This window comes from Oncorhynchus mykiss, chromosome 28 (genome assembly GCF_057628025.1).
Source record: "Oncorhynchus mykiss isolate SJ-2025 chromosome 28, ASM5762802v1, whole genome shotgun sequence".
Lineage (NCBI taxonomy): Eukaryota > Metazoa > Chordata > Actinopteri > Salmoniformes > Salmonidae > Oncorhynchus > Oncorhynchus mykiss.
Window position 1 is genome coordinate 41,956,689 of NC_143049.1, and position 20,812 is coordinate 41,977,500.

Here is a 20,812-nt window from a genome sequence, read left to right on the forward strand (position 1 = left end):
CCGTTCTTTTTTAGCTAGAACAAAGCTAACTATTGCGGCCACTGTCTGTCTCTACGCACCCCAATACGTCCCTCCATCCAAGTTGTGTTTTAGTGCGATTTTTTTTTCCTTTGATTTTTTTTGGGAAAAATGACTGATTTACAGTTCATGGGGGTTGCCTAATCACATATATGAAGTTTTGGACAGATCTGAATTTTTTAACCCTTCGAAACAGCCCCTGAGACACCAATTATGGCACTTCCGGTTGGCACAGGAAGCTATAAGTCACCACATATCCTCATTGGGGTATGCTGTTACAGAATCCTGAGTTTTAAGTCCTTACGTTTAGAATTGACTGATCTACACAGGGTTGAATGCACTATGTCTATCAAACTGCATGCAGTGTATGGGTAAACACTTTTAGGGGCATTTGAACCACTTCCGGTTGGTCCAGGAAGCTTAGAATCGACACAGGTAGACCTCATAGTGGCCTGATGGACTGGTACCGAAGACAGGTTCATACGGCATTCATAACCCACATAGGCCTCAGGTTGAAATTAGGGGTGCAGGCAATGTATTCCTATGGGGAGAGATGACACTGTAATCTGTGAGATCAAAAAACCCTGTTTTACTGTGAAGGGTTAATGCCACACGGTCAAGGTTAGGCTTGTTGAGATCGGGAGGACCTTAGGAACATTCATGTGGTGGAATTTTTCTTCTCACCCTAACGGTTCTCTCACTGTCACTCAAAAGCAAATGACATTGTGGGGCAGGCTTCATTTTGGGCCTACTATTCTAATGGTCGGTTATTGTGTTATTTCAGAAAATCATAGAAAATCACAGAAATGTCGCAGAGCTCCGCAGCACACTTTAAAAAGATTCGTATGAACACCCTGCAACTGGATCTGTAACCGTTGAAAAAAAAAAACGCCTATTTGTGACCATCACCAATTTGCCATTGTTCCGTTTCTCTTAAATGACGATAGATAAATGGCTGGTTCTTTTTTTATTGACACCGGAGGCTCCTTGGCTTTGACCCGAAGTGGAAAAATAATTTCTCTACTTCCATTTTAAGCCTTTAATCCCAGAAAAATGGCCGTAGCTCAAAAACCGTCGAGGCCTAGACGCCATCCCGTTCGGGGCCAACTGCCCGTTACGCCAACCCTACGCTCGCCAAGTTTCGGCTTCGAAATATTTTCAGTTTTTGAGATAAGGCCCCGTCGCGATTCGTGATGTTTTGCCAAATTGCCATATGATTCCGTATGCCATCTGGTGGGAGTGTCCGGGACGGCGGAAAAACGGTCCGAAACTTGTTTTTTTTTTTAAACGGGAACCGAAAGTCCGACAAAGTTCATTCGACGACTTCCCGGTAGGTCCGGCCCTACCGCACGTCCCGACGCCGACCGCGAATTTTACAAACGATTTCGGACGTCGGGTAAGGGACCGTACATTTGCAATATGGACTTTCTCACTGATCATACACGAAATGCCGAAATGTTCCCTTAATGTATGGTATGGGCTGGGCTGGGCTGGGGAAATCGTAACGCTACAGCATACAATGACATTCTAGACTATTCTGTGCTGCCAACTTTGTGGAAACAGTTTGGGACAGGTCCTTTCCTGTTTCAGCATGACAATGCCCACTTGCACAAAGTGAGGTCCATGCAAAAATAGTTTGTTCAGATCGGTGTGGAAGAACTTGACTGGCCTGCGCAGAGGCCTGACCTCAACCTCCTTTGGGATGAATTGAAATGCCAACTATGAGCCAGGCTTAATCGTCCAACATCAGTGCCCGACCTCACTAATGCTCTTGTGGATTAATGGAAGCAAGTCCCCGCAGCAATGTTCCAACATCTAGTGGAAAGCCTTCCCAGAAGAGTGGAGGCTGTTATAGCAGCAATGTTCCAACATCTAGTGGAAAGCCTTCCCAGAAGAGTGGAGGCTGTTATAGCAACAATGTTCCAACATCTAGTGGAAAGCCTTCCCAGAAGAGTGGAGGCTGTTATAGCAGCAATGTTCCAGCATCTAGTGGAAAGCCTTCCCAGAAGAGTGGAGGCTGTTATAGCAGCAATGTTCCAACGTCTAGTGGAAAGCCTTCCCAGAAGAGTGGAGGCTGTTATAGCAGCAATGTTCCAACGTCTAGTGGAAAGCCTTCCCAGAAGAGTGGAGGCTGTTATAGCAGCAATGTTCCAACATCTAGTGGAAAGCCTTCCCAGAAGAGTGGAGGCTGTTATAGCAACAATGTTCCAACATCTAGTGGAAAGCCTTCCCAGAAGAGTGGAGGCTGTTATAGCAGCAATGTTCCAGCATCTAGTGGAAAGCCTTCCCAGAAGAGTGGAGGCTGTTATAGCAGCAATGTTCCAACGTCTAGTGGAAAGCCTTCCCAGAAGAGTGGAGGCTGTTATAGCAACAATGTTCCAACATCTAGTGGAAAGCCTTCCCAGAAGAGTGGAGGCTGTTATAGCAACAATGTTCCAACATCTAGTGGAAAGCCTTCCCAGAAGAGTGGAGGATGTTATAGCAGCAATGTTCCAACATCTAGTGGAAAGCCTTCCCAGAAGAGTGGAGGATGTTATAGCAGCAATGTTCCAACATCTAGTGGAAAGCCTTCCCAGAAGAGTGGAGGCTGTTATAGCAGCAATGTTCCAACATCTAGTGGAAAGCCTTCCCAGAAGAGTGGAGGCTGTTATAGCAGCAATGTTCCAACATCTAGTGGAAAGCCTTCCCAGAAGAGTGGAGGCTGTTATAGCAGCAATGTTCCAACGTCTAGTGGAAAGCCTTCCCAGAAGAGTGGAGGCTGTTATAGCAGCAATGTTCCAACATCTAGTGGAAAGCCTTCCCAGAAGAGTGGAGGCTGTTATAGCAGCAATGTTCCAACATCTAGTGGAAAGCCTTCCCAGAAGAGTGGAGGCTGTTATAGCAGCAATGTTCCAACATCTAGTGGAAAGCCTTCCCAGAAGAGTGGAGGCTGTTATAGCAGCAATGTTCCAACATCTAGTGGAAAGCCTTCCCAGAAGAGTGGAGGATGTTATAGCAGCAATGTTCCAACATCTAGTGGAAAGCCTTCCCAGAAGAGTGGAGGCTGTTATAGCAGCAATGTTCCAACATCTAGTGGAAAGCCTTCCCAGAAGAGTGGAGGCTGTTATAGCAGCAATGTTCCAACATCTAGTGGAAAGCCTTCCCAGAAGAGTGGAGGCTGTTATAGCAGCAATGTTCCAACATCTAGTGGAAAGCCTTCCCAGAAGAGTGGAGGCTGTTATAGCAGCAATGTTCCAACATCTAGTGGAAAGCCTTCCCAGAAGAGTGGAGGCTGTTATAGCAGCAATGTTCCAACATCTAGTGGAAAGCCTTCCCAGAAGAGTGGAGGATGTTATAGCAGCAATGTTCCAACATCTAGTGGAAAGCCTTCCCAGAAGAGTGGAGGATGTTATAGCAGCAATGTTCCAACATCTAGTGGAAAGCCTTCCCAGAAGAGTGGAGGCTGTTATAGCAGCAATGTTCCAACATCTAGTGGAAAGCCTTCCCAGAAGAGTGGAGGCTGTTATAGCAGCAATGTTCCAACATCTAGTGGAAAGCCTTCCCAGAAGAGTGGAGGCTGTTATAGCAGCAATGTTCCAACATCTAGTGGAAAGCCTTCCCAGAAGAGTGGAGGCTGTTATAGCAGCAATGTTCCAACATCTAGTGGAAAGCCTTCCCAGAAGAGTGGAGGATGTTATAGCAGCAATGTTCCAACATCTAGTGGAAAGCCTTCCCAGAAGAGTGGAGGATGTTATAGCAGCAATGTTCCAACATCTAGTGGAAAGCCTTCCCAGAAGAGTGGAGGCTGTTATAGCAGCAATGTTCCAACATCTAGTGGAAAGCCTTCCCAGAAGAGTGGAGGCTGTTATAGCAGCAATGTTCCAACATCTAGTGGAAAGCCTTCCCAGAAGAGTGGAGGCTGTTATAGCAGCAATGTTCCAACATCTAGTGGAAAGCCTTCCCAGAAGAGTGGAGGCTGTTATAGCAGCAATGTTCCAACATCTAGTGGAAAGCCTTCCCAGAAGAGTGGAGGCTGTTATAGCAGCAATGTTCCAACATCTAGTGGAAAGCCTTCCCAGAAGAGTGGAGAGGCTGTTTGTTATAGCAGCAATGTTCCAACATCTAGTGGAAAGTCTTCCCAGAAGAGTGGAAGCTGTTATAGCAGCAATGTTCCAACATCTAGTGGAAAGCCTTCCCAGAAGAGTGGAGGCTGTTATAGCAGCAATGTTCCAACATCTACAATTTAGGGATGAGATGTTTGACGAGTAGGTGTCCACATACTTTTGGCCATATTGTGTATTTTTTTTGGTGCAGATTTGTGGGACGCTTTTAAAGGGGAAATGAATCGTTATGAGTAAGGAACTATGACAATAATTCAAATAAACACGTTAATCTATAAAAAAAAAAATGTTTGTCACAGAAAATAGATGATTTGCAGTATGGATCAGATGAGATGGAGGTCATTACCACTAATAAGGACATTTTAGATATGCCGCAGAATGTTTAAACACACCAAGATGTTCCACAGTTCAACAAAAAGGTTTTGGGAAGTACTGTTCTATTGTAATTCCACTCTATAGATTAGATCTACAGTTGAAGTCGGAAGTTTACATACACCTCAGCCAAATACATTTAAACTCAGTTTTTCACAATTCCTGACATTTAACCAGAGTAAAAAATTGTTTGTCTAAGGTCAGTTAGGATCACCACTTTATTTTTAGAATGTGAAATGTCAGAATAATAGTAGAGAGAATGATTTATTTCAGCTTTCATCACATTCCCAGTGGGTCAGAAGTTTACATACACCCAATTAGTATTTGGTAGTATTGCCTTTAAATTGTTTAACTTGGGTCAAATGTTTCGGGTAGCCTTCCACAAGCTTCCCACAATAAGTTGGATGAATTTTGGCCCATTCCTCCTGACAGAGCTGGTGTAACGGAGTCAGGTTTGTAGGACTCATTGCTCGCAAATGCTTTTTCAGTTCTGTCCACACATTTTCTATAGGATTGAGGTCAGGGCTTTGTGATGGCCACTCTAATACCTTGACTTTGTTGTCCTAAAGCCATTTTGCCACAACTTTGGAAGTATGCTTGGGGTCAATGTCCATTTGGAAGACCCATTTGCGACCAAGTTTTAACTTCCTGACTGATGTCTTGAGGTGTTGCTTATATATTTCTACATAATTGTCCTTGCTCATGATATCATCTATTTTGTGAAGTGCATCAGTCCCTCCTGCAGCAAAGCACCCCCACAACATGATGCTGCCACCCCCGTGCTTCACGGTTGGGATGGTGTTCTTCGGCTTGCAAGTTTCCCCCTTTTTTCTCCAAACATAACGATGGTCATTATGGCCAAACAGTTCATCAGACCAGAGGACATTTCTCCAAAAAGTACGATCTTTGTCCCCATGTGCAGTTGCAAACCGTAGTCTGGCTTTTTTATGGCGGTTTTGGAGCAGTGGCTTCTTTCTTGTTGAGCGGCCTTTCAGGTTATGTCAATATAGGACTTGTTTTAGTGTGGATATAGATACTTTTGTACCTGTTTCCACCAGCATCTTCACAAGGTCTTTTGCTGTTGTTCTGTGATTGATTTGCACTTTTCACACCAAAATACGTTCATCTCTAGGAGACAGAACGCGTCTCCTTCCTGAGCGGTATGACGGCTGCGTGGTCCCATGGTGTTTATACTTGCGTACATTTGTTTGTACAGATGAACGTGGTACCTTCAGGCGTTTGGAAATTGCTCCCAAGGATGAACCAGACTTGTGGAAGTCTACCATCTTCTTCTGAGGTCTTGGCTGATTTCTTTAGATTTTCCCATGATGTCAAGCAAAGAGGCACTGAGTTTGAAGGTTGGACTTGAAATACATCCACAGGTACACCTCCAATTGACTCAAATTATGTCAATTAGCCTATCAGAAGCTTCTAAAGCCATGACATAATTTTCTGGAATTTTCCAAGCTGTTTAAAGGAAAAGTCAACTTAGTGTAGTAAACTTCTGACCCACTGGAATTGTGATACAGTGAACTATAAGGGAAATAATCTGTCTGTAAACAATTGTTGTAAAAATGACTTGTGTCATGCACAAAGTAGATGTCCTAACTGACTTGACAAAACTATAGTTTGTTAACAAGAAATGTGTGGAGTGGTTGAAAAACTAGTTTTAATGACTCCAACCTAAGTGAATGTAAACTTCTGACTTCAACTGTATATCTTAACATGAATACACTAACTGTAAATCGCTCTGGACTAGAGTGTCTGCCAAGTGACTAAAATGTAAAAATGTGAATAGTTATTTAAATGATATGTTTCTGTATTTTATTTTCAATAAATTAGCTAAAATTTCTAAAAACATGTTTTCACTTTACCAATCGAATAAAATTGTATTTGTCACGTGCGCTGAATACTGAATACTGAATACACTAGAGACATTATTAACATTAGCGTGTCTCGTCCACTTACTTGTTGAGCAGCAGTTCGCTGGCGGTCAGCTCAGTGGTCAGTGAGGGCAGCAGGGGATCGTCCAGATAGTCTGACCGGCTGGTGTCTGGGGTCATCGCCATCATCCTCTTATCGTCCCTGTCGCTTTCATCCTCACTCACCTCCAGTCGGTCAAAGCTCACCGCCTCCATGACAAAAATAATAATAATTCATAATAAGAATATACTCATTCATAATTCATTTAGTTTACCCTTTCATTATACAACAATTACCAAGGGCTACCGTGTGAGCAATCAAATTATCAATCAATCAATCAATCAATCAAATGTATTTTATAAAGCCGTTTTAACATAAGCAGTTGTCACAAAGTGTTTTACAGTAAACCGGCCCGACCCCAAAAAGCAAGCAAAGCAGAAGTGAAAGCAGGGGCCAGGAAAAACTCCCTAGAAGGAAGAAATCTAGAACGGAACCCGGCTCAGAGTGACAAAAGACATAGAGAACCAACCTTGTTGTAGCTGGAAGGCACGTCAGTGTCCGAGGTGTTTGGAGCATCCGAGGTGTCCAGCTGACCTGCCAGGCCCCGCTCCTCTGTGTTCCGGTACTCTTGCCGGACACCCCCATCGTCACTGTCAGTGGTACAGTCCTGGGACCCTGATCGAAGGGCCAGGAAGGTCGAAGTTGGACTGTCTACCCTGAAGGAGGGGACCTCCACTGGGCCTGGAGTCTCCCATGGATCCCACTGTCCCTGGTCCCTCTCCTCCTCCTCAGTGGTCACTCCACCACCACCACTCCACCAGGGGCTTCCCTCAGCCCCCTCTGTCTCCGGATGTGAGGGTCCCAAGGGTTCGTTCTGCCTGTCCTCCCCCTGGTCCTGTTCGTCATCCACCTCCTCGATGGTGTCATTGGTGCCTTGCCGTGAATAGAGAGTGATGCACTGAGTCGCCTCGCTGTGGGGGACAGACGGACAGACGGACAGACGGACAGACAGACAGACAGACAGACAGACAGACGGACAGACGGACAGACGGACAGACAGACAGACAGACAGAGGAAGTTACTGGTTACTGTCACTCCTCAGTACTGTATTCACACAGTTGAGAGTATTTGGGTGACACTCAACAACCCATAAACAGAGAGTGGGTGAAAATCAACAACCCATAAACAGAACATGTGTGATAATCAACAACCCATAAACAAAACATGGGTGATAATCAACAACCCATAAACAAAACATGAGTGATAATCAACAACCCATAAACAGAGAGTGGGTGATAATCAACAACCCATAAACAAAACATGGGTGATAATCAACAACCCATAAACAGAGAGTGGGTGATAATCAACAACCCATACACAGAACATGTGTGATAATCAACAACCCATAAACAGAACATGTGTGATAATCAACAACCCATAAACAGAACATGTGTGATAATCAACAACCCATAAACAAAACATGTGTGATAATCAACAACCCATAAACAGAACATGTGTGATAATCAACAACCCATAAACAAAACATGTGTGATAATCAACAACCCATAAACAAAACATGGGTGATAATCAACAACCCATAAACAGAACATGTGTGATAATCAACAACCCATAAACAGAACAGGTGTGATAATCAACAACCCATAAACAAAACATGGGTGATAATCAACAACCCATAAACAGAACAGGTGTGATAATCAACAACCCATAAACAAAACATGGGTGATAATCAACAACCCATAAACAAAACATGAGTGATAATCAACAACCCATAAACAGAGAGTGGGTGATAATCAACAACCCATAAACAAAACATGAGTGATAATCAACAACCCATAAACAGAGAGTGGGTGATAATCAACAACCCATAAACAAAACATGGGTGATAATCAACAACCCATAAACAGAGAGTGGGTGAAAATCAACAACCCATAAACAGAACATGTGTGATAATCAAGAACCCATAAACAGAACAGGTGTGATAATCAACAACCCATAAACAGAACAGGTGTGATAATCAACAACCCATAAACAGAGAGTGGGTGATAATCAACAACCCATACACAGAACATGTGTGATAATCAACAACCCATAAACAGAACATGTGTGATAATCAACAACCCATAAACAAAACATGTGTGATAATCAACAACCCATAAACAAAACATGGGTGATAATCAACAACCCATAAACAGAACATGTGTGATAATCAACAACCCATAAACAGAACATGTGTGATAATCAACAACCCATAAACAAAACATGGGTGATAATCAACAACCCATAAACAAAACATGGGTGATAATCAACAGAGGAGGAGGAATAAGAGGAAGAGGAAGAGGTTTTTGGCTTGGACCAGGCACCTGGACACTTGGCTACTGCTGCTGTCAGTCGATTTGGAGGCGTCCAGGCCGTAAATCTTACAGAGTTTGGGCCGGACACGCTCGCTGGTTTTGGGAATGGGAACGTCTGACGACATTCCGTCCAGCTCGTCCAGCGTGTCTTGTCGGGAGAACAGCATGGTGGCCTCAGTGTAGGCACTGACGGAGAGATGAGAAATAAACGAGTGGAATGACACAATGGTTACAACATGGCTTTCACATGACACGGCTAACGATGTGGGAGTTTCCAAATGGTAAAGTTGGTGGGGAGGTTATGGCCGAATGTACTGTAGAATGTGATGCCTCATCTCTCAGCCTGTATCCTGAAGATACTGATCAAGCCTTAGAATGACATATAGCAATAACAGGATATCTCAATAACAGGATATCTCAATAACAGGATATCTCAATAACAGGATATCTCAATAGCAGGATATTTCAATAACAGGATATCTCAATAACAGGATATCTCAATAACAGGATATCTCAATAACAGGATATCTCAATAACAGGATATCTCAATAACAGGATATCTCAATAACAGGATATCTCTACTCAGTCTCTCGAAGATACAGCGCTGTGAAAAAGCATTTGCCCTCTTTCTAATTATCTCTATTTTTGCATATTTTTAATACTGAACAGACAGACAGACAGAGGAGTCTCCCATGGATCCCATCAGATCTTCAACCAAAACCTAATTTATTTTAATTTGTATTGAACATTTATTTAACTAGGCAAGTCAGCTATTAGATAAAGGGAACCTGAGTGAACAAATAACGCAACAATTACATATATTATTTCATAAATAAAGTTATGCAAAATCCCTGTGTGAAAATGTAATTGCCCCCTTTACACTAACTAACTGTTGTTTCTCCTTTAGCTGCAATGACTCCAACCAAACACTTCCTGTAGTTGTTGATCAGTCTCTCACATCACTGTGGAGGAATTCTGGCCCATTCTTCAATGCAGAACGGCTTTAACTCAGCGACATTTGTGGGTTTTCAAGCATGAACTGCTCGTATAAAGTCCTGCCACAACATCTCAATTAGGATTAGGTCTGGACTTTGACTAGGCCGTTCCAAAACTTAGTGTTCTTGGGCACAGGGACTATGGTGGTCTGCTTGAAACATGTTGGTATTACAGACTCAACCAGGGACAGATTGAAAATGTCAGTGAAGATACTTGCCAGATGGTCAGCACATGCCCGGAGCACACGTCCTGGTAATCTATCTGGCTCTGCAGCCTTGTGAATGTTGACCTGTATAAAGGTCTTACTCACTTCGGCTACGGAGAGGGTGATCATACAGTCGTCCGGAACAGCTGGGGCTCTCATGCATGCCTCATTGTTGTTTGGCTCAAAGCGAGCATAGAAGTGATTTAGCTCGTCTGGTAGGCTCGTGTCACTGGGCAGCTCGCGTCTGTGCTTCCCTTAGTAGTCTGTAATAGTTTGCAAGCCCTGCCACATCCGACGAGTGTCAGAGCCGTTGAAGTACGATTCAATCTTAGTCCTGTATTGGTGCTTTGCCTGTTTGAGGGCATAGCAGGATTTCTTGTAAGCTTCCGGGTTAGAGTCCCGCACCTTGAAAGTGCCAGCTCTACCATTTAGTTCAGTGCGAATGTTGCCTGTAATCCATGGCTTCTGGTTGGGGTATGTACGTACAGTCACTGTGGGGACGACATCCTCAATGCACTTATTGATAAAGTGACTGATGTGGTGTACTCCGCAATGCCATCGGAGGAATGCCAGAACATGTTCCAGTCTGTGCTGCAAAACAGTCCTGTAGTTTAGCATCTGCTTCATCTGACCACTTTTTTATTGATCTAGTCACTGGTGCTTCCTGCTTTAATTTGTGCTTGTAAGCAGGAATCAGGAGGATATAATTATGGTCAGATTTGCCATTTGGAGGCGAGGGAGAGCTTTCTACGCATCTCTGTGTGTGGAGTAAAGGTGGTCTAGAATTGTTTTCCCTCTGGTTGCACATTTAACATGTTGATAGAGATTTGGTAGAACTGATTTAAGTTTCCTGCATTAAAGTCTCCGGCCACTAGGAGCGCTGCCTCTGGGTGAGTGGTTTCCTGTTTGTTTATTTCCTTATACAGCTGACTGAATGTGGACTCCTCTTTCACTCCAGCTGCCAAACTAACCCTGATTCAGATGACCATCCTACCCATGCTAGATTATGGAGAAGTAATTTATAGATCGGCAGGTAAGGGTGCTCTCGAGCGGCTAGATGTTCTTTACCATTCGTCCATCAGATTTGCCACCAATGCTCCTTATAGGACACATCACTACACTCTCTACTCCTCTGTGAACTGGTCATCTCTGTATACCCGTCACAAGACCCACTGGTTGATACTTATTTATAAAACCCTCTTAGGCCTCACTCCCCCCTATCTGAGATATCTACTGCAGCCCTCATTCTCCACATACAACACCCGTTCTGCCAGTCACATTCTGTTAAAGGTCCCCAAAGGGTTAGATGAAGCCTACATAACCAACCCATAAAGTCAAATTTAACATCCATATAATTGGCCAGCTATATAAACTGTAATATTGATTTATCCTGCAAGAGATGGGGTTCAATTGGTAACATACATTTTGTGTCTTCTTCTAATGCCTCTTAACTATCGGCACCGCAGAGGTGACACGACTGGGTTTCCAATTGAGAATATCCGACTGTATAATGCACACCCTTGTAGTTGCACCGATTCGTCGGCTGTGTTCCCTCACGCCAGTGAGGAAGCTCAACAAAGTGAGGGTGTTCACGGCGGTTAAGGGGAAAGTAATCTAAAAGTACCCGAATGTAATCAGATTACAATTTTGGACAGGTAACTAGTAACTGTAACAGATTACATTTAGAAAGTAACCTACCCAAACCTGCTTACCTGGATATACTATCCCTGGAGGCCATAGATACAATGGAGTCCTGGCTCTCCATACGATAGCTGCCTCTCCTTCTACGGACCCTGTGAGACCATGACACACTGTCCTCCTCAATGAGCCGGTCCAGACTGGAGCCCTGCGACATGTATATACGCATCTGCTTCTGGTAGTACACATGGATACTGTCTCTGGATGGGACGTTACCCTGTAGGGGAATTACACATTCATATAGGTTACATATAGGTTATATATATGATGTCATTGATTGATCTGCTTCTGGGAGTACACATGGATACTGACTCTGGACAGGACGTTACCCTCTAGGGAGTGGTTTTATGGTTAGGATCAAGATCGTCACTGATTCTCTATTTTGCTAATTATTATTATTATTTTCTTAAGGGGTGGATCAGCTTTAATATTGCGGAAAGATTGTTATTATTATTTTCTTAAGGGGTGGATCAGCTTTAATATTGCGGAAAGATTGTTGCTTCCATCAATGTAATTGTCTGCATCATTTCCAATCCCCCATATATTTATGGGGTAAATATATATATATATATATGTATACATAAACATTCATACAAATACACATATATGCATACTTTTTTAAGAATATTCCTTTATTATTCCCCCAAGCCCGACCACCCTTCCCCCAATTGGAGTAAACTAATAAACACTTAGGCTTCTACCTTCAGTTTATACATACTATACACATTTTACAGACACAGTCTATTTTACAATAGTTATATTTTGTTTGTTTTTAGTCCTTCCTCTATTTCTGATGTCCATCCAGTTTGATTTCTATTTGTAACTGTGCTATTTCACAACATTTCTGAACCTATATACATTGTACAGACCCCGTATGTTTTACATTGGTTATCTTGTTGTTATTAGTCCTACACTTCAGCGCCATTTTCCCATCTATCTCTTAACACCATCCATTTTGGATTTCTATTTGCCATATATTTTTCAACTGTGCTGTGATGCTTCACAAAAGTACTGAACCTTTCTATTCTCATAGCTTCTACAGATTGTAAATTAAAAATAAACATTTTTGCTAAAATAATAATTATATTATTGATTGATTGAGTACGGCTTTTCAAATCACCCAGTATTGCTGTCTGCAGCGTTAGTTCTAGGCAAATGTTGCAATTCTTCTGCCATTCCTGGACCTGTGACCGAAAACGAGCTACATATGGACAATACCAAAATAAATAATCTAATGACTCTGCCTCCTTACAGCAAAATCTGCAGAGCTGGGAAGATTGTATTCCCCATTTATATAACATTCTATTGGTAGCAATAATTTTGTATAGTAATTGAAATAGAAAAATGTGAAGTTTTGAATCCGGCTTTGTTTTGCGTATCAATTCATAAAGCATGTGCCATGGAATGGGTACATCGAAAATCTCTTCCCAACTATTTTGCAATTTATATGGCACAGCTGTCAGTTTTTTGGTCCTTAAATGAAATTGGAATATGTTTTTACATGTATCAATTCTCCTTTAACCATTTATGTTATTTAATACAGGGCCAACAGACAAGTTCCTTACTTTTTCCCCCTTTCTACTTGCCTCTTCCATTTTTGTGGTAATGCTGCAATTAGTTGGTTGTAATTTTGGGTAGAGCAGATTTTTCCATATGTCTGTGTTAGCTGCATGTGTGACATAACTCCACCAGTCCTATTTATGATATCAATTCTTTTTTATTTTGATCAATTAGTATATTTGAGTTTAACCACAATATTTGTTGTATTATTTGTTATGTTTTTTCAAGTGGTTTAAACTGAAATTGCAACCAACTTTCTAAGGCTTGTTTAGAAAATAACCATTTTTTGGGAGATTTCGTTTTCAAACAACCGAAAGTGAGCAGGTGTAATCTGAATAAAGGGGAAAAGGCCATTCTTGAACATAGGATGAGACATTCCTACCAATTTACTAGAGAACCAGTTTGGATTTAAGTATAACTTTTGTAGGACTGATGCCTTTAGTGAGAGGTCTAATTCTTTAATATTTAATCATTTCTGCCCTCCGAATTCATATTCATAAATAGGCCCTTTTGATTTTGTCTGGCTTTCCATTCCAAATAAAATTGAATATTTTTGGTTCATATTATTTAAAAAGCAGGTCACTAGGTGTAGGCAAAACCATAAGCAAATAGGTAAACTGTAATATAACAAAGGAGTTAATCAGGGTGATTTTTGCCACAAATAGACAGGTATTTTCCTTTCCATGGTAGCAAGATCTTACCTATTTTTGCTAACTTTCTATAAAAATGTATTGGAGTGAAATAATTTCTTTCTTTTGGGATTTGTATACCGAGTACGTCCACATCTCCATCAGACCATTTAATTGGTAAACTACACGGTAATGTAAAAGTTGCATTTTTTAGTGATCCAATACGTAATATAGTTATCAGAATTTGGTTGTAATCCAGAGAGGATAGCAAAAGTATCTAGATCCTCTATGAGGCCGTGCAGAGACTCTAATTGTGGTTTTAAAAGAAAACATGAATCATCAGCGTACAATGACACCTTAGTTTTTAAGCCAAGTCTAATCCCTTAATATTATTGTTGGATCTAATTTTAACAGCTAACATTTCAATGGCAATAATAAATAGATATGCCGATAGTGGACAACCTTGTTTTACTCCTCTTGATAGTTTAAACCTTTCTGAGATGTAGCCATTATTTACTATTTTACACCTAGGGTTACTATACATAACCTTAACCCATTTTATAAGAGATTCCCCAAAATTGAAATATTCTAGGCATTTATATATAAACTCCAGTCGTACTTTATCAAAAGCCTTTCAAAATCAGCTATGAAAACCAGGCCTGGTGTCCCCAATATTTCTAGTGTTCTATTGTTTCCAGTACTTGTCTTATATTATCTCCAATGTATCGTACATGTAATAAACCTGTCTGATTAGGATGAATAATAATATCTGACAAAACCTTTTTAATTCTATGCACCAAGCATTTTGCTAGATTTTTTGCATCACAACACTGAAGTGTAACAGGCCTCCATTTGTATTAATGGACTGGATCTTTATATACACCACTTGGGTCCTGTTTCAGTAATAATGATATCTGAGCTTCTTGTTGCATGTCTGATAATCTACCATTTATATAGGAGTGGATAAAACATGGTAATAATGGTCCTTTGAGTATATCAAAAGGTTTGGTATACTTCCACTGGTATGACATCCAACACTGGAGTTTGGTATACTTCCACTGGTATGACATCCAACCCTGGAGTTTAGTATACTTCCACTGGTATGACATCCAACCCTGGAGTTTGGTATACTTCCACTGGTATGACATCCAACCCTGGAGTTTGGTATACTTCCACTGGTATGACATCCAACCCTGGAGTTTGGTATACTTCCACTGGTATGCCATCCAGTCCTGGAGTTTGGTATACCTCCACTGGTATGCTATCCAGTCCTGGAGTTTGGTATACTTCCACTGGTATGCCATCCAGTCCTGGAGTTTGGTATACTTCCACTGGTATGCCATCCAGTCCTGGAGTTTGGTATACTTCCACTGGTATGCCATCCAGTCCTGGAGTTTGGTATACCTCCGCTGGTATGCCATCCAGTCCTGGAGTTTGGTATACTTCCACTGGTATGCCATCCAGCCCTGGAGTTTGGTATACTTCCACTAGTATGCCATCCAGTCCTGGAGTTTGGTATACCTCCACTGGTATGCCATCCAGTCCTGGAGTTTGGTATACTTCCACTGGTATGCCATCCAGTCCTGGAGTTTGGTATACTTCCACTGGTATGCCATCCAGCCCTGGAGTTTGGTATACTTCCACTGGTATGCCATCCAGTCCTGGAGTTTGGTATACCTCCACTGGTATGTCATCCAGTCCTGGAGTTTGGTATACTTCCACTGGTATGCCATCCAGTCCTGGAGTTTGGTATACTTCCACTGGTATGCCATCCAGTCCTGGAGTTTGGTATACTTCCACTGGTATGCCATCCAGTCCTGGAGTTTGGTATACCTCCACTGGTATGCCATCCAGTCCTGGAGTTTGGTATACTTCCACTGGTATGCCATCCAGTCCTGGAGTTTGGTATACTTCCACTGGCATGCCATCCAGCCCTGGAGTTTGGTATACTTCCACTGGTATGCCATCCAGTCCTGGAGTTTGGTATACTTCCACTGGTATGCCATCCAGTCCTGGAGTTTGGTATACCTCCACTGGTATGCCATCCAGTCCTGGAGTTTGGTATACTTCCACTGGTATGCCATCCAGCCCTGGAGTTTGGTATACCTCCACTGGTATGCCATCCAGCCCTGGAGTTTGGTATACTTCCACTGGTATGCCATCCAGTCCTGGAGTTTGGTATACCTCCACTGGTATGCCATCCAGTCCTGGAGTTTGGTATACTTCCACTGGCATGCCATCCAGCCCTGGAGTTTGGTATACTTCCACTGGTATGCCATCCAGTCCTGGAGTTTGGTATACCTCCACTGGTATGCCATCCAGTCCTGGAGTTTGGTATACTTCCACTGGCATGCCATCCAGCCCTGGAGTTTGGTATACTTCCACTGGTATGCCATCCAGTCCTGGAGTTTGGTATACCTCCACTGGTATGCTATCCAGTCCTGGAGTTTGGTATACTTCCACTGGTATGCCATCCAGTCCTGGAGTTTGGTATACTTCCACTGGTATGCCATCCAGTCCTGGAGTTTGGTATACTTCCACTGGTATGCCATCCAGTCCTGGAGTTTGGTATACCTCCACTGGTATGCCATCCAGTCCTGGAGTTTGGTATACTTCCACTGGTATGCCATCCAGCCCTGGAGTTTGGTATACTTCCACTGGTATGCCATCCAGTCCTGGAGTTTGGTATACCTCCACTGGTATGCCATCCAGTCCTGGAGTTTGGTATACTTCCACTGGTATGCCATCCAGTCCTGGAGTTTGGTATACTTCCACTGGTATGCCATCCAGCCCTGGAGTTTGGTATACTTCCACTGGTATGCCATCCAGTCCTGGAGTTTGGTATACCTCCACTGGTATGTCATCCAGTCCTGGAGTTTGGTATACTTCCACTGGTATGACATCCAGTCCTGGAGTTTGGTATACTTCCACTGGTATGCCATCCAGTCCTGGAGTTTGGTATACTTCCACTGGTATGCCATCCAGCCCTGGAGTTTGGTATACTTCCACTGGTATGCCATCCAGTCCTGGAGTTTGGTATACCTCCACTGGTATGTCATCCAGTCCTGGAGTTTGGTATACTTCCACTGGTATGCCATCCAGTCCTGGAGTTTGGTATACTTCCACTGGTATGCCATCCAGCCCTGGAGTTTGGTATACTTCCACTGGTATGCCATCCAGTCCTGGAGCTTTCCCAGTCGTAAAGGCTTTAATTGCATCAAGAAGTCCTTCCTCTGTAATTTGGGCTTCACATGAGTCTTTCTGTACAGATTTTAATTTTAATTTTACATTATTAATAAGGAAAAAATCCATACAATTAGTTTCAGTTAGTGAAGATGGAGGAGACTGAAATGAAAACAAATTCTTAAAGTACTTTACTTCCTCTTTCAAAATATCATTTGGTGAATCATGCGTGACTCCATTTGTAACAATTTTCAACACATTTTGTTTTGGTAGCATTTCTGTTGAAAATAATTTGGTGTATTTTTCCCCATATTCCATCCAGTTGCTTTATTTTTATAATCTATTACACTGGATCTTTCTGGAGTAAGTTCCTCCATTTCTTTTTGTTTTTCCTCTAACTTATTCTGTGCCTCTATGGTACAGTTTTTATTGCTATCTAACTGTTCTGTTAGTCCTTCAATTTCCTTTGTTAATATGGACTCTTTTGATCTAAATTGCTTGATCTAAACAAGTTATCATCTAGTAGGCTTTGATTAAATTTCCAATATCCTCGCCCACATGGAAATTCTGTAAGAGTAATATATATGCCAATTATGTGACGATCCGACCGCGTTCTGTCCCCTATCAACACTTTTTAAACTTTTGGTGCCAGAGAGAATGATATAAGAAAGTAATCAAGATGCTTGATTAAGCTTCCGCCATGTACAGTGAGGCAAAAAAGTATTTAGTCAGCCACCAATTGTGCAAATTCTCCCACTTAAAAAGATGAGAGAGGCCTGTAATTTTCATCATAGGTATACTTCAACTATGACAGACAAAAAAAGTGTTGGAGCGAGGATATTGGATATTGGAAATTTAATCAAAGCCTACTAGATGATACTAGATGCACAGAAGAATTTATAACGGACTTTTTTAGACATAACCTAGGTTGAGCGGGCAGTGCTGCTCTTGGTCTCTGACTGCATTTTGGCTGCATACAGACCGCTTACAGAAGACCCATAAAACAGTTAGGGACTTCTCTTTAGTATCTCTTTATTATCTGGGTCATTTAGGTGGGTGTCTAGGGTATAGGGTTGTGGACCGTTCCATCAATATAGGCTCATAAATAAATTAGATGTATAATTTATTTTTAAAATGTAGTTCCCCATGACAGGACAATAAATAAATGAAATGTATAATTTATTTTAAAAATGTAGGTCCCAATTATAGGACAATAAATAAATTAAATGAATCATTTATTTTAAAACACTGTTCCACCATGATAGGACAATAAATAAATAAGATGTATAATTCATTGTAAAAGTATATCCATCATCTGAACAACATTGAAAGCTCTCTCACAGCAATACATTGGTTCTGGGATATGCAACCATTTCCTTTCTCTCTCAACGCTACACTTTCCCAAACACCAATAAACACACACCACGCCATCCACACATACTGGGCCTTCTGTTTACTGAGTTTTTTATCTCCACCATGTTGAATTAGTGCTTTTGTGTTCCAATTAGTGAGCTTTGACGATAGACAGAAAAGCTATATTTTTTGTTGTGTTATTACAATCCATAACCGGGCCATAATTGGGTGTTTATTTGTTTCCTAAATAGCCATGGAGTAGTCTTCGTGTCTCTGAACAACTGGCTGTCAATATACGGTTTATTGACTACGAAAGCTATGCGTTTCCCTTTCAATCTATTTTCCTTTAACTTTATGTGCGTTCTGCAATTTCCTTCGGGAACTGGTCATTCGTTCAGTTTCCTTCGGGAACTGGACATTCGTTCAGTTTCCTTCGGGAACTGGTCATTCGTTCAGTTTCCTTCGGGAACTGGTCATTCGTTCAGTTTCCTTCGGGAACTGGTCATTCGTTCAGTTTCCTTCGGGAACTGGTCATTCGTTCAGTTTCCTTCGGGAACTGGTCATTCGTTCAGTTTCCTTCGGGAACTGGTCATTCGTTCAGTTTCCTTCGGGAACTGGTCATTCGTTCAGTTTCCTTCGGGAACTGGTCATTCGTTCAGTTTCCTTCGGGAACTGGTCATTCGTTCAGTTTCCTTCGAGAACTGGTCATTCGTTCAGTTTCCTTCGGGAACTGGTCATTCCTTCAGTTTCCTTCGGGAACTGGTCATTCGTTCAATTTCCTTCGGGAACTGGTCATTCGTTCAATTTCCTTCGGGAACTGGTCATTCGTTCAATTTCCTTCGGGAACTGGTCATTCATTCAGTTTCCTTCGGGAACTGGTCATTCGTTCAATTTCCTTCGGGAACTGGTCATTCGTTCAGTTTCCTTCGGGAACTGGTCATTTGTTCAGTTTCCTTCGGGAACTGGTCATTCGTTCAGTTTCCTTCGGGAACTGGTCATTCCTTCAGTTTCCTTCGGGAACTGGTCATTCCTGCTTCGGGAACTGGTCATTCATTCAGTTTCCTTCGGGAACTGGTCATTCGTTCAATTTCCTTCGGGAACTGGTCATTCCTGCTTCGGGAACTGGTCATTCATTCAGTTTCCTTCGGGAACTGGTCATTCGTTCAGTTTCCTTCGGGAACTGGTCATTCGTTCAATTTCCTTCGGGAACTGGTCATTCCTGCTTCGGGAACTGGTCATTCATTCAGTTTCCTTCGGGAACTGGTCATTCGTTCAATTTCCTTCGGGAACTGGTCATTCATTCAGTTTCCTTCGGGAACTGGTCATTCATTCAGTTTCCTTCGGGAACTGGTCATTCGTTCAATTTCCTTCAGGAACTGGTCATTCGTTCAGTTTCCTTCGGGAACTGGTCATTCGTTCAGTTTCCTTCGGGAACTGGTCATTCGTTCAGTTTCCTTCGGGAACTGGTCATTCGTTCAGTTTCCTTCGGGAACTGGTCATTCGTTCAGTTTCCTTCGGGAACTGGTCATTCGTTCAGTTTCCTTCGGGAACTGGTCATTCGTTCAGTTTCCTTCGGGAACTGGTCATTCGTTCAGTTTCCTTCGGGAACTGGTCATTCGATCAGTTTCCTTCGGGAACTGGTCATTCGTGCCTATTTTCGTGCCAGCAAGTCTTTTACCCAGGCTTTTAGCCATTATTTGATCTTTAAAGAAAGCAAATTTGGCAACGATTGGCCGTTCATACCTCTGCCCTCTCTGTCCGAAGCGGTGTACATGTTCAAGTTGGATTTTGTCGATAGCTTCGTGTGGGATCTGAAGCGCTGTGAAGAGGAACTCTCTAACTACATATTCAGGAACTTCTCCTTCTTTCTCTTGGATACCTGTATGTACCAGATTCTCTCTCATGGATCTAGTCTGTATGTCCAGTAAGGCTTCTCTCAGAACGGCGTTCTCCTTTTCAAGTTCATTAAATTCAGTTCATTAAATTGACTGTCTTGACTTTTTTGTGTCTTTCTCCAGTATCGCAGCTTTTTCATCACTCATCCCGAGGCCTACAACTCTTTTATATCCTCACTGACTAATTCAAGTATACCCAGTCGACACAATTTGTCAGTTATTGATTTTAACAGATGGGTTTCGACCTTTACCATTCCTGGTGGTGAAAATATGAAATTGTCTGTAGAAGAGTCACGTTTAAATTTCTTAACAGGTTCCCCTGTCTTACTCTCCGTCATGTTGAAAAAGGTCCCCCTGTCTTAATCTCCGTCATGTTGAGACGGGTTCCCCTGTCTTACTCTCCGTCATGTAGAGACGGGTTCCCCTGTCTTACTCTCCGTCATGTAGAGACGGGTCCCCCTGTCTTACTCTCTGTCATGTTGAGACGGGTTCCCCTGTCTTACTCTCC

General features: G+C 42.3%; 1 protein-coding gene across 1 annotated transcript in view; it reads right to left on the reverse strand.

The window, feature by feature from the left end:
* LOC110508253 (piezo-type mechanosensitive ion channel component 2) overlaps positions 1-20,812 on the reverse strand; it is a 210,139-nt gene that overhangs the window by 45,462 nt on the left and 143,865 nt on the right. The window contains exons 35-38 of the mRNA XM_090225642.1: positions 11,699-11,901; positions 8,795-8,971; positions 6,943-7,384; positions 6,459-6,622 (exon numbers count right to left, since the gene is read on the reverse strand). Coding sequence (XP_090081768.1) covers positions 6,459-6,622; positions 6,943-7,384; positions 8,795-8,971; positions 11,699-11,901 — 986 coding nt within the window. The remainder of the gene's footprint in view (positions 1-6,458; positions 6,623-6,942; positions 7,385-8,794; positions 8,972-11,698; positions 11,902-20,812) is intronic.